Source organism: Oratosquilla oratoria, unplaced genomic scaffold (assembly GCF_046742065.1).
Source record: "Oratosquilla oratoria isolate Oo_2021 unplaced genomic scaffold, ASM4674206v1 SCAFFOLD232, whole genome shotgun sequence".
In the NCBI taxonomy this organism is placed as follows: domain Eukaryota; kingdom Metazoa; phylum Arthropoda; class Malacostraca; order Stomatopoda; family Squillidae; genus Oratosquilla; species Oratosquilla oratoria.
In genome coordinates this window covers 102,501-117,299 of record NW_027467584.1, presented here as the reverse complement: position 1 = coordinate 117,299, position 14,799 = coordinate 102,501, and the positions used below count along the sequence as shown (strand labels likewise).

Sequence of the window (14,799 nt, the reverse complement as noted above, 5' to 3'; positions counted from 1 at the left end):
GACGACAATGACATTTGTAATAGTGATAGCATCAGTAACAGATAGTAGACAATAAAAATAATAAATGTTTCACGTCTACATTTTTTGCGCCTAAACACGTAGGAACGGGAGTTTACAGCCCAGCTGACCGAGAACGTTGGCAGCCAGTGTCGCACCGTCAACAGCAGGTTTTTATTGTCTTTTTGCCATAGATTTGGCATTCCTTTCAGCAGTTAATATAGATGATTCGACCCCTTTCATCCGACATGTGGCCTTCGATCGTTCTCGCTTATTCTCAATGATGTCGTGTCATTTATGGCGTCGAGAGACAGTAAAAAAACGATCAATTTATTTTGGCTAATGCCAGATTATTTTATCCAGATACGTGATACTCTTTAGTACAGCAAGAATATTTCTGCGAGAACAAAACTGAAAATTTCGGCTAGGCCCGGTATGCAGTTTTAATTTCAGTTTTTGTTTACGATTTAGGATTGATTACCACTATACCAGTACGTAAGTGGAACGTGACCTACACTTTACTGTACCGTCACCCTCCGTAAGCAGCATGCACATTCATCTAATAATAATAATAATTTTTATTTAGCATTGAATCAATATACATGAAGTGCAGATAATGAAAAGTACAAATAGTTCGAAATAACAATTACAAATGCCGACAAGATTGACGAGTTAAACACCATATGAGGACGGAGCCAAGATCTAAGAATATAAGGTCTAACCACTTCCGACCGAATTTCGAGGGAGTTGGCGCAGCGGGCCCGTGAACGTCACCTGGCTGTTCAAAGTGGGGTTAGCGGGTCCCATAATAGCTGTCAGTTGAAGCTGGTCCGTCGTTCGAAAATGACGTCGCCTTCGCTCGCACAGCTCCACGCAATTAGTTATATTCTGACAAATATTATATAAAATATATATAAAATATTATAGTTCCTGTCTATATATATGAATATATAATATATATGATATATAATATATATATATATATATATATAATATATAAAATATTATAGTTCCTGTCTTCCTTGGCGTTTCACAGTTTTCTTCAGTGTATCACAAAGAGAAAATGGACTCAGCCAAATGACGTCAGAAGCTGCGCAGAAGAATGTAAACGGTCTGACCTGTATATTTAGACCTTGGACGGAGCCTTTATTTGAACGACGTTTCGCTGTATAATAAGCGAAACGTCGTACAAATAAAGGCTCCGTCCTCATATGGTGTTTATTCTCGTCAAGCTTATTTCCATTGTGGTCCTCAAAGCTATCCGTCCAGTATCCTGCAGTACGGTGGCTGTACAGCCCTGGCCATGTACCCAGATGGATCTTGTTTAGAGACAGACATGTTTGAGAATTTTAGTGTTTTTACAAGACTTGGGAAACTGAGGATGATGTAACAGAAGCATATTTCGATTATCGCTCATCTCGAGCTCGTAGTGGTGGAGAATGCTTTTGGAATCTTGGCACAGAGGTTTAGGATATTTCGTAGTGTGCTGAAGTCCAAACTAGAAAATGCTGATAAAATTGTTCTTGCATTATGTATTCTACACAACTTTATCAAAGATGCCAATATCATTTTTAAAAAAAAGAATCAAAAGGACACACCTGATGAACATGCTATATTTCTCAGTTCCCTAGGCAGTATTTACAGTAAGGGAAGCTTTCAGAAGGTTATTAAGTTCTTCCTACAGGGAGCTCTACATGAATCTACAAGAGACGTGCTGAGCCTATCCTACTTTCTTTAATAATTGCTTGAAATAAATAAACGTGTTTCACATAAATTGAACAAATATATGTGAATCTGGTTTGAACCGTGAAAAAATGTGATGAAAAAGAATTTAGAAAAAATGGGTTCACCGTTTGTTATTCAATTTAATAATTTACTTTTGTTCAAAACGTATTTTTGTTGTGTATTCTACCATACGAGTGCATGCATTAGTGACCATAGATATTACAGTTTCAAGCTATTCCCATTTCCACTTTTTCAGTTTATGTATAGACACATACAGTATATTTATATATGCATGAAGTTAAAATACTATGGAAGATATTTCCAACGTGAAAAATGGATATATTTCTACTTTACACATTTAAAAATGTACTTTACTAAAACCAAATATACTTTTATGTTATTTACCAGCTTGTAATTCTTTGCCTATATTCATCCAAATGCTGTCCTTCTCTGCGTTGTTGCTATAGTGCCTATGGGAAATATAATATAAAAACACTCATGATGATATACCAGAGTAATTTACTTTTCCTCATCCATCTTTGTCGGGAGCGAGATGTCAAATGGTTATTCAGCGGATGGCCGGTCCCGTGTTCACACTATCCAACACGTATATTCCTAAACGTTTCCTGACAGACACAGCAAAATATTCTCGCTGAGAAAGAGAACCGACAACTGTAGGTGACGGTCCGTGCTGGTGAGGTGCAGGTCCGGCGTAATGTGAGTGCAACAATAGGCACACCATTTAACCGTATTTTTTCGGTCCGTTACGGCACGTTACGTGTCGGTCATGTTAGGTATATTGTGAAACAACCAGTGACAGTTGATTATTTTCATATTACTTTAATATCAAACTATCATACTACTTGTTATATGTTATATTTCACGATACTTACATGACAAAAATGCCGATCAAGTTGGTGTATATATATATATATATATATATATATATATATATATATATGTGTGTGTGTGTGTGTGTGTGTGTGTGTGTGTGTGTGTGTGTGTGTGTGTGTGTGTGTGTGTGTGTGTGTGTGTGTGTGTGTGTGTGTGTGTGTGTGTGTGCAGCAGTACAAGTAAAATCTGGTTATGCTGGTTAGTCGTCGACTGCCATAGGATCGCTCCATTGCCCATATGGCAGCAGCCAGTTTTTGTTACCCTAAAAGAAATTTACAACTGTGACCAGGAAAACAATAAGAAAGATCCAGATATTACTTGGTTCGACCTGCCCGCAGACTTCCAAAAAAGACATGGTGAATTTGAATGAGCTAAGCTATTCAGTTTTAATTCGCCAGTCTCGCTGAATTGCATTTTTATCACAATTTTTTAATTTTCGCCCGACGGTAGACCTGAAAATTGTTCTATAATAAATCTTCGAGAAAAGAAAGTAGTATGCGAGAAAGAGAGACATGTACGCGTGCGGACCACACACACACATACATACACACACGAACACACATATACACACACACACACACACACGCACACACACACACACACACACACACACACACACACACACACACACACACACACACACACACACACACACACACACACACACACACAACTTGAAAGAATACAAAGAGCAATTACTAAACTGGCACCAACACTCTCAAAACTATCATATGAAGAGAGACTACAAAAACTTAAACTACAGACACTAGAGAAAAGAAGAGAGAGAGGAGATTTGATAGCTATTTACAGAATCATGAAAGGCATAGAAATTACTGATAGAGAGAATCTGATAAAATGGGATGACAGAAATACAAGAGGACACGGAAAGAAAATAAAAAAAGACAACTATAGAAGAGATTTGAAAAAGAACAGCTTTCCTCACAGAGCAATAGACAGTTGGAACAAGTTAGATGAGAACGAGTTGTGTGCAAAAACAATACATGAAAATAAAAAAAGTTTAGAGAAAATGAGATATGAACGGGACCTCACAACACACACACACACACACACACACACACACACACACACACACACACATCTGCACACATACCTATACACACACCTACACCTATACACATGCGCACGCACACAACCACACCTATACACACCGACACACACACACTCCTACACGCACACACACACACACACACACATACATACACACACACACACACACAGCCTCGTGAAGCAGTGGTTAGAGTTTTCGCCTGCCACTACGGCGGCGGTCCGGGTTCGACTCTCGCCCAGGGCTGAAATAATTTTGGTATCGCTGCGCTGCAGGCTGTTACTCCAAATCTCGTGGGCGGGGAGTTGGGTATGTGTGTGAGTGTAAGGTCACAGTATTACCCATAGATCGGTCATATGAGCTCTGAGCTCTCATTCGGGAGGTTAATAACTGTCGATCACGAGTCCAACATGTGATCCAAGACCATGGTGAATCACACACACACATACACACACACGCACGTACACACACACACACACACACACACACACACACACACACACACACACACACACACACACACACACACACACACACACACACACACACACACACACAGTTGGTAGAGCGCTGAACTGGGAAGTAGAAGTGCTCCCAGTACCCAGTTCGAATCCTGCCCAAGGCCGAAATTATTTCGGTATCGCTGTGCCTCGGGTCGTTACTCTGACTCTCGTGGGCGGGGAGTTGGGTGTGTGTGTGTGTGCAAGGTCATAGCATTACCCATAGATCGGACCTACGAGCGCTGAGCTCTCTTCCAGGAGGGAAATAGCTGTCGATCACGAGTCCAACACGTGATCCAAAGTCCAAGTGAATACACACACACACACACACGCACGCACGCACGCAAACACGCACAACCATGCAATAAACCAGGCGTCAGAGGGGACTTTAAGACACGGAGCCTAGTTCTTCTGCACAGGCAGTAGGGTCTCTGAAGCTGCAGATGGTGCGGTCCTCCAGGAATATCCATAACCCGATAATCCATGCCAAACCGTCTAGTAATATCCCTCGTATGTTATGAATCTCGTTACTGCCAAGAGAAGCTAATCTTTAAGGTCTCCACAGTCTCTGCATGCAGCCATCTCCCATTTGAACTTGAACCAAGAAACACTAAAAGCCTGGATTTTGGTCTTAAACCAAAAGATCTTATGTCTAATTAGCTTTGGCTCTTCATCCAATGACGGTGTCAGATACACTGTGACGGGGTCAGGTACACGGTCAGTCCGGACGTCATTAGCGCGGTCAGCGGTCGGGTCATGGAGGGTATGCGTACCTTGAGTCAGGTTACTGGCTGAAACACGAGATCGGAATGAAAAGAGGATTTTACCTAGTCTCAACTCCATATGCAATTCCAATTTAGCCTGTATCCTAGATTTCCAGTAGTCACATTTAGATTTTAATTCATTTAGTGTTCCAACTTGAGCTATATCACCTTCTAAGCTATTCTACGTATTTATGAATAACAATTTTTACCTGCTTCAGACATGAGGTCTATTTTAGTTTGTTCTCATGACTTCCTAAACCCCCTCATCCTTAAATGATCTCTTCTGTCAATGCAAAATATCCCCTTTAGTGACCTGAATATTGTAATCATATCACATCTTTCTATTCGATCTTTCAAAAGCCTCACTGAATCTACAACTCCCTCGGCGCATAACCACCTTTCTGACATCGTAGGATGCGAAGTGGAGACGGCTCGCTAGGCTATGAAGAGGAAGGCTGCCAGCATCAACGATCTTCCCAACCAGATACTCACCTTCACCGTTGAAGCACTGTCGGAGGAGGCCAAAGCACGTATGCCTAGGTCTGATACCAGCAAGCGAGTCCTCCGTCGCACCCGAGCTGCACACCGACCTAAGGATCCCCAGAGTCTTCCCGAGCTGGAGATCACCGGTCAATGGGCCTCTTACCTTCACTTTGACAACGGGCCAGAGGCAGATGAGCGGATCATCATCTTTACCTCCCCCACTCATCTGGAGCAACTAGCAGCCTGCGACGACTGGTGCATTGATGGTACTTTCTCCGTGGCTCCAAGACTCTTCCACCAGCTCTTCGTTATCCAGGGCCGAGTCAATGGAGTCTACGGCTCCCCTGGTCTACGCCTTGCTGCAACGCAAGACAGACCAGCTATGAGCAGGTCTTGAAGCTGTTCTTGTAAGGCTGTGACGTCAACCTCGCTGTTTACATTTTGATACATCCATATGCATGCACTATAAAATGCCGTGCTGCGCTGTCAACTTGATCAGTGATCTGTCATATTTCGTGTGTTAGCAAGATTTTATCAAGTATTTAGTTCGAAAATTGTAACAGTGATTTCGACGAAACATTTTGCTTTGCATGGACTTCATTTTCATTCTTTTCCGAAAGATCCTGTTCGCAAAAATAACTGGATTATTCAATGCAGACTGAACGAGTCATGGAAGCCTGGGTTGAAAGAGAAACTGTTCAAAATATTAAAAACAACAACAACAACAACAGTACACTCGGAACTCTAGCCTTGCCGAGTCAATAGGAATTAGCATTCATCCCATTCTAAAAGACATTTTCACCTGTTAAGCGTTCTTCACAAAGTAGGCATAATTAATTTTGATTTGTGGTTCCCTCCATTTTAAACCATATTCTGAAATAAAAAAACAATATATGAATTAGCCTTCTAGAAAAATACTATAGAGCTAAAAAAATGTCAGTGATACCAAACCTATAGGAAGTGAACAAAATCACGTCAGCATCAGTACAGAATTGAATATGGTTAAAATTGTGAATATCTTTAAAATGATCACGCACAGCGAAAATATGCATAGAACATGTTTTGTAGAAAATTTAATCTTAAATAATAATTTTTAAGACAATTTTTTCGTAGGATCAACTGTTTTTACGAAAATAGTGAAAAACTGAAATTTGGCGGTCATTTTCTAAAATGGCGGACAAATCTCACTGTGGACCAATAGGGACTTTTGATATGTTATTTCTAAGTGTCTAAAGAAATCATTCTCCAATTTTCAACTTGTTATATATATATATATATTTTCCTAATATAACTGTACTATAACTGACAGTTGTTCCCATGATTTGAGGAAAGCTCTGTTTAACCGAGGTTTTTATCAGCTTATCTAATTACATCACTTTTCTATATAAAAACTATATAGCAAAATTACACAATATATTCTAAGGTTTATAAATCTTTACAAAGGAAAGCTAACAATATTATGAAGTAGGGTTTTCGAGAGCCGTTGTTCTTTAACATAAAATAGTATAGATAAGTTAAGACAAAAAGTAAAATTTTGATATACAAACAACATCCAGAAATAAGGAAATAAGATGTTAGAATCATGTAATCATAGTGAACGGCTGTGTATAAAATAAACGTCTTAATTTCTAAGACGAAGTTAGGGATCAGTTGTCGAAGAACTGGAAGGTTCCAACACGACACATCTGTTATGTAAGCTTTTGACTTATTTCTAGTATCATTACTATTCCTTTTTTGAACAAGAAATTACATGATATGCTCAAAAATGCATTTGTATATAATCCAAGAAAATTTTATTTAATTAAAGTCATTGCCGAGGCTAAGAATTCCGGGGCCCAATTCAAACATGGATAGCGGGGGCTCTACTTTACAAAAGTTCTACAACTAAGGGTAATAACTTCCTGAGTTCACTGACAAATTCCTCAGCTTACAGTATTATCATTTTCTAATCATTTATACGAAGTCCCTCCCCGTGTTCACTTCTGAGCGGGTCCCAATTTAATAAAATTGGTCAAATAGGATTAAAACCGGCCCTGATTAAAGTAGAGGTTTGAAAGGAGTTTACCCAAACTTACGTTTGTCAGACGTATGGTAAATTCTTTCGTCTTTATTAACATGCATGAGACACAAATGCGTAACAACTGTGAGGTACTTTATCAAAAGTTTTCTCCAGGTCGAGGTATACACAATCCATCCACCTTGCAGCACATCAGTCACTCGAATAAAAATCTAAAATGTTCGACACACATAAGAATAAGAACATAATAATGATGGAGACTGTAAGAGACCATAAGGACTACACTAGGCAGTTCCATGTCCATTACCACTTGTTATCCCCATCCATAAAGTTGTCTTACATTTTTTTTAACAACCGATATTTTCAGTGTGTGTGAGTGAGTGTGTGTGTGTGTGTGAGAGAGAGAGAGAGAGAATTGTGTGTGTGTGTGTGTGTAAGCGTGAGCGTATCTGCTATGTGACCGTATCTATGGAAAGTAGGTTAAACGGGTCAAGATCAGTTTATGAAAGTGAGAGTAGTAGATGGGAGTCTTGTATGTTCCATTCGGTTCCGACTTCGCAGTTCACAGTCATGGCACCGACGGGGCCCAGGACGCTCCTCCTCCTGCTTCTAGATTCCTCCTTTTTCACGGCGGCCGATCCTTCTCCTCCTCCTCCTCCTCCTCTTCCTCCTCCTCGAACGTCTTCATCCTCATCGTCCAGCTGTACTTCGAGGCTTTGGCTGCCTCCTGCAGAACACTCGCCATTTCTGCCCTCCCCTCCTCTTTCACTATTACTTTCTTCTAGGTTTCCAGCCCTGATAACATCCGCACCTCTTCTCCACAAACGTCACATTTCGCCTGACACCCTCGACTTCTCAACTTTGTTGTCTCCCGACTCTTATTCTGATCCTCTGTCAGCTTTGGCCTCTTCCTTCCCCGCGCCTCACTCCTTAGGCGACGTCCTTTCCTCAGATTTTACCTCTCTCTTCGACCTCCTCCAGGATTCCTTCCACGAGGGTTTTCTCCGAGCGCTCCAGGAACCCGACGGTCACCCCTCGTCCTCGGCTCCTTCGTCCACAGACCAGCGGCGAGGACTCAAAGAGGATGACCTATCTGTAGTACGTAACAGGAATTTTCCTATCTCTTGATAGCAGTCATCGACCTGATCCCGGAAGAAACCAGCCACCCTCTTTCATTCCCTGGTCAATCGCAGCCTTCCTGCCACAGGCACAGACCCCCTTGGCCTGATACGCGTCGTTCAGAAACGGTCGTTGAGTGGTTGGAGAAAACATGGGGCCGGGGTCTGCGGTGCCTACAGTGTACCAGATACAACTGACCGGTCGTCTTGAAGAGAACGGAAAGATTTCTTTTGGGCTCTTCACGAGGGAGAACGTGTTACGTTGTGCTAAGGTGACAGGAGGAGTTTGGAGCGGAACATTGTTTATCGATTTGAGAAGGTGTTCCAGTTCTTTAAACGGAGTTGAAGGGATTCGGTGATGTTGTGGGACCGATAGAGTCCAAATCATTACGTTGTGTACTCTGACAAAAGGAACACCAGCTCAATAAAGAAATAGGTTCCAACCTTTCTTCGCTCCCCCCCACTACTCGCTTCCCAACTAGTAGCTGAGACTATTTCCCGGAAGAGTTTATATTGTGACTCAAGTCTCTGACTACCTCGAACCTTCCTTTGTTCCAGCCTGAAGTGATCCGACTGTCCGGGTATCCACTCGAAGTCCACAACGTCGTCACCGAGGACGGGTACATCCTCGAGCTGTTCCGGATCCCCAGTGGGCGGGGGACCCGAACCTCGGGAGAACCTCGACAGCCTGTGCTTCTTCAACATGGACTCCTGGCCTCGTCCTCCACTTGGGTCCTTCAGGAGGAGCCCGAGAAAAACTTGCGTGAGTATTCTAGCTGCCAAGTACCCTATGGGTGTGGAATCATTAGTCCATTTTTTTTTTCCCCCTAAGATTTGATTCCGACTCTGACTCCAACTCCGAGCCCACATGCCTGCCTTTTGGACAAGACAAGGGTTTGAGGGTCGGCTGCACAACAAGTCCCCTACAACAGAGTCAACAACAGCACTCCTTCCTTGCGCTGAAGAAAAAAAAAAAAAAAAAAAAAAAAAAAAAAAAAAAAAAAAAAAAAAAAAAAAAAAAAAAAAAAAAAAAAAAAAAAAAAAAAAAAAAAAAAAAAAAAAAAAAAAAAAAAAAAAACGTTGGTGTGGGCCACAGAAAAATGTAGCGCCAATGGGGTTGAACTGTGTACCGATTTGCCTTAGATGAAAACATGCATAAGGGTATGAAACTGTGGAGATACTGTATTCATTTTCACACACACACACACACACACACACACACACACACACACACACACACACACACACACACACACACACACACACACACACACACACACACACACACCTCAACACGACTCGGTGGCGTGGTTGGTAAAGTCCCAGACTGTCACTACGGCGGTCGGTCCGGGTTCGAATCCTGCCCAGGGCTGAAAATAATTTCGGTATCGCTGCGCTTCGAGTCGTTACTCCAACTCTTGTGGGCGGGGAGTTGGGTGTGTGTGTGCGTGTAAGGTCACAGCATTACCCATAGATCGGTCATACGAGTTCTGAGCTCTCATCCGGGAGGGAAACAGCTGTCGATCACGAGTCCAGCACGTGATCCGAAGACCAAGGTGAATCACACACACACACACACTGACCATTTACAGAATTATGAAAGGGATGGAAGTCCTCGACAGAGATGATTTATTAAAGTGGGATAAGAGAAAAACAAGAAGACATGAAAAGAAACTGAAAAAGGATAGTTATAGAAGAGATCTGAAAAAGAATAGTTTCCCACACAGAATGGTGGATATTTGGAACAAATTGGATGAGTTAACAGTGTGTTAAAACTATACAAGAATTTGAGAACAAACTTGATGCTGAAAGATACAAAGACGGGTTACTACGAGCATAACTCCCTTCCCGTATAATGCAACTAGGTAAACTATGTAAATATACACACACACGACCTGATCCCTGGAATTGTGGGGACAAAATTAAAAGCTCCACTACCACCAAATAGTGTTGGACAAGGTTTACATAATCACTGGATAAAAATAGGAAAAACAGGGAGGAGGAGTCATGTTTTTGCCTTAGAAGGGCTTAAATGTGACGAAGATCACAGAAGGAAATAATAATGTGGAAATTATCATGATAAAAGTTGAAAATAGTGACATGAAAAGTAGAAGATTTGTGGTGATATATGTGCCCCCGAAAACACGTTCTTGGAAAGAGAGTGACCATTCCAAAATGATGGAAGACACAAGGCATATATCAAATAAAATACTGAAGGGAGGAAGATATTTAGTAATTATGGGTGATTTTAGCTCTAAAGAAATATGTTGGGAGGAAATGACAGTAGAGGGTGGAGAGAACCTTTTGGACTTGACCATTGAATACACAATGACTCAATGGGTAAAAGAGAATACCAGATATAGAAATAACAAAGAACCGTCGATACTAGATTTAATATTTACATCAGAGCCTGAAATTGTGAATAAAATGGAAAACAAAACACCAATTGGGAAGAGTGACCACATACTACTTGAGCTCAAACTAAAAGAGGAAATATATTTGGGGAGAAACGAGAAACACAAAAAATGAAGACTGATGTATAACAAAACGGATTTTGGGAAACTCAGAAAATTCTTTAGAAAAATGAGTTGGGGAAAATTCTTTAATGAAAAAACACAGGTGGAAGAGAAATGGACAATAATAAGAGAAATCTATAATGAAGGAGTGGATAAATACGTACCAAAATAAAAACAGGAAAAGGTGTACATTAAGTGCTAGTATAACAAAAATGTAGTGAGGCAAAAGATAAAAGAGATAAAGTATGGAAAAAATGGGGGGAAAAAACGAGAAAGTAACAAATATATATCAAACTAAGAAAAGAATATGTAAAAATACGTAGGGAAGAAAAAAAGAAACTATAAAAGGACATAATAGACAAATGTAAAGACCAACCTAAATTATTCTTTAGATATGTAAATGGTAAACTAAAAATAAACAGGAGCTAGTAAAACTACGTCAAGGGAACATAGAATATACAAAGAATATAGAAATAGCTGAAATTACCAAAGATATGTCCACAGACAAGCAGGTAAACAAAATAGTCAGAGAAACCTACAGTTTACTAAGATCAATAAAGGTGGCTTTTAAATACTTGGATGAGGTAGAGGTAAAACAAAAAAATGCTAGTCACACTGATAAGACCAAGACGTTGCGATACTATGGACTCCCAGCACAAAAAAAAAAAAAGAAAAAAAAAAGGAAAATAGGAAGAATCCAAAGAGCAACGACAGAGATGGCCCCAACACTTTCAAAACTGACATACGAGCAAAGATTGTCTAAACTGGAACTACCAACCCTGGAACAAAGAAGAGAAAGAGGCGATTTATTGGTCATTCACAGAATCATGAAAGGCATGGAAGTCTTTGACAGAGAAGAATTATTAAAGTGGGATAGAAGAAAAACAAGGGGACATGAAAAGAAACTCAAGAAGGATAGTTACAGAAGAGATAAAAAAAAAACAGTTTTCCACACAGAGTGGTGGATGTCTGGAACAAATTGGATGAAACAATAGTGTGTGCAAACACGATACAAGAATTCAAGAACAAACTAGATATTGCGAGATACAAAGACGTATAATACAACTAGGTAAATACACATTTGTAGTGCACTAGTAGAGTTCCTGGCCGCCACTACAGCGATCCGGATTGAATCCCGCCCAGGGCTGAAATAATTTCAATATCGCTGCGTTACGGGTTGTTACTCCAATTCTCGTGGACAGGGAGTTGGGTGTGTGTGTGCGTATAAGGTCACATCATTACCTATAGGTCGGTCATATATGAGCTCTGAGCTCTCTCTCGGGAGGGAAATAGCTGTCGATCACGAGTCCAACACGTGATCCAAGACCATGGTGAATCACACACACACATATAAACACACATAAACAAACAGACAGACACACACACACACACACATTATATATATGCATATATATATATATATATATATATATATATATATATAAATATATATATATATATATATATTTTTTTTTTTTTTTACATGGATACTTGGACCGGACTCTCAGAAATAATGTTAAGAACACTGCATCGATTTTCCCAAATATCAAAACGTGATAACAGAGAAAAAGAGAGGAATGAAAAAAAAAAAAAACGCATGAATTACGGTGCAGAATATGATGAGTCATTGCTATTATTTTTCTAGACAAGCTGCATGTAAATTCTGTAGACATCCACACATTTTTGTATCAATTCCCCATCAATACCCTCTACCACCATCTGCCCCCCCCCATAACCCCCACGTCTCCATTACCAAACCTCCCCCACCCTTTAGACCAGTCCCTCAGCGTTGTATTATGATTGGAGACTGACTCCTCTACACAGAGAGGAAAAAAAAACAAAAAAAAAACAAACAAAAACACTTTGGTCCTCTACCATCCCTCCGTTCTGTTATTTGACTTCATTCTTTCCTCTATCTCTTCTGGGCGAGATTGTTCTCAAGGATAATCGCTGGTAATGCTAACACAAAATACCTGTTTCTAGATCACATCACCTACAGTTTGTGACAATTGTTTCTTCTCTAGTTATTATTTACTGCTCTCCTCTTTTCCCATTTCTGCTAAACCGTCTACATCTCAATTAACGCACATATCGCCCACTCACAAACATGCACGCGCAACGGCTCGAAGCCTTAGTGGTATCGTTCGCAACCGCTAAGCTAGTGGTCTGAGTTCAATTCCCGCTTAGGGCTGAAATGATTTCAGCATAGCTACACTGTGAGTCGACACTCCGTGGGCGAGGAATTGTGTGTATGTGTATTACAAAGGCAAAGGATTACAAAGGCAAAGCATGCCGACAGGAGACCTTTTGATCCATATCTAGGTCGGATGCAAAAAAAAAAAAAAAAAAAACATATTAATAATAAATTAAAACTATAACAATGTAAATAACAATTAAAATACATAAATAAATGCATTGGTATAGTTGAATAACAAACAAACAGGTAAATAGTAAATGATATTAAATTGACATATAACTAATAATAAATGAAAATCAGACAGACAAATTATAACAAAACAAAAACAAATAATATAACATAAATTATAATAATTACAGCATCTTACTTAGGTATTTATCTAAATGATTCTTAAAGCTTCGAACTGAACTACATTGCACTACCTGTGCAGGAAGTTTATTCCATTCATTAACTACACGGTTGGCAAAGTTGTTTCTACCTACTTCCAAATTGAATCTATTTCCGGACAGTTTGAGACCATTGTTTCTTGTCTGATTCTCATTCAATGTGAAAATTTTGTCACTTTTGATGTTGTCAATTCCCTTTAAAATCTTAAAGACCTGTATCAAGTCACCTCTGAGTCTACGCTTTTTTAGGGAAAACAGATTTATGTGCTTAAGTCGATTTTCGTATGATTTATTTTTGATATTTGGAATCAGTTTTGTGGCTCGCCGTTGTACCTTTTCCAGTCTGTCAATGTCTTTAATGAGATTCGGTGACCATACGGAAACAGCATATTCCAAATGTGGACGAACTAACGATTTATATAGCTTGTTAATGAGTGATGGACTTTTGAAATCAAAAGATCGCGCAATCAATCCCAGAATCTTATTTGCTTTCTCAGAGGCTGAAATACACTGCTTGGATGATTTGAGGTCGTTACTGATAATTACGCCGAGATCTTTTTCACTATCCACTTTTGTTAACGAATTTCCAAATAACTTGTAATCGTACTTACTGTTATTTTTACCTATGTGCATTACCTTGCATTTACTTGTGTTAAATTTCATTAGCCACTTTTCAGACCATTGCTGTAATTTATCTAAATCTTCTTGAATATCTAATTGGTTTGAGTGATCATTTGCCACTCCGCACAGTTTTGTATCATCAGCAAATTTGGAAACAGTAGATTTTAGTCCATTGTCTATATCATTTATATATATTATGAATAGAAGTGGCCCAAGAACGGAACCCTGAGGAACTCCACTTGCAACATTTTTCCATCCAGAAGTTTTTCCATTTAAAGCAACTCTCTGTTTTCGACCTTTCAACCAATTACTAGTCCAACCTAATAGGCTACCACTTATTCCATGCAAAGCTAATTTAGTAAGTAGTCTTTCGTGTGGGACGGTATCAAAAGCTTTTGCAAAGTCTAGATATATTAAATCTATATTGTTTCTTTTGTCATAATTCGAGATAACTGTGTTGTAGAATTCGAGTAAGTTAGTCACGCAAGAACGTTTCCGTCTGAAACCATGCTGGC

At 39.8% G+C, this 14,799-nt stretch overlaps 1 protein-coding gene across 1 annotated transcript in view; it reads left to right on the top strand.

Annotated features, from left to right (window-relative positions):
- The first annotated feature begins 8,716 nt into the window (after positions 1-8,716).
- LOC143022926 (lipase member K-like) overlaps positions 8,717-14,799 on the top strand; it is a 24,661-nt gene continuing 18,578 nt past the window's right edge. Inside the window, exons 1-2 of the mRNA XM_076181337.1 lie at positions 8,717-8,836; positions 9,123-9,327. Coding sequence (XP_076037452.1) covers positions 8,717-8,836; positions 9,123-9,327 — 325 coding nt within the window. The remainder of the gene's footprint in view (positions 8,837-9,122; positions 9,328-14,799) is intronic.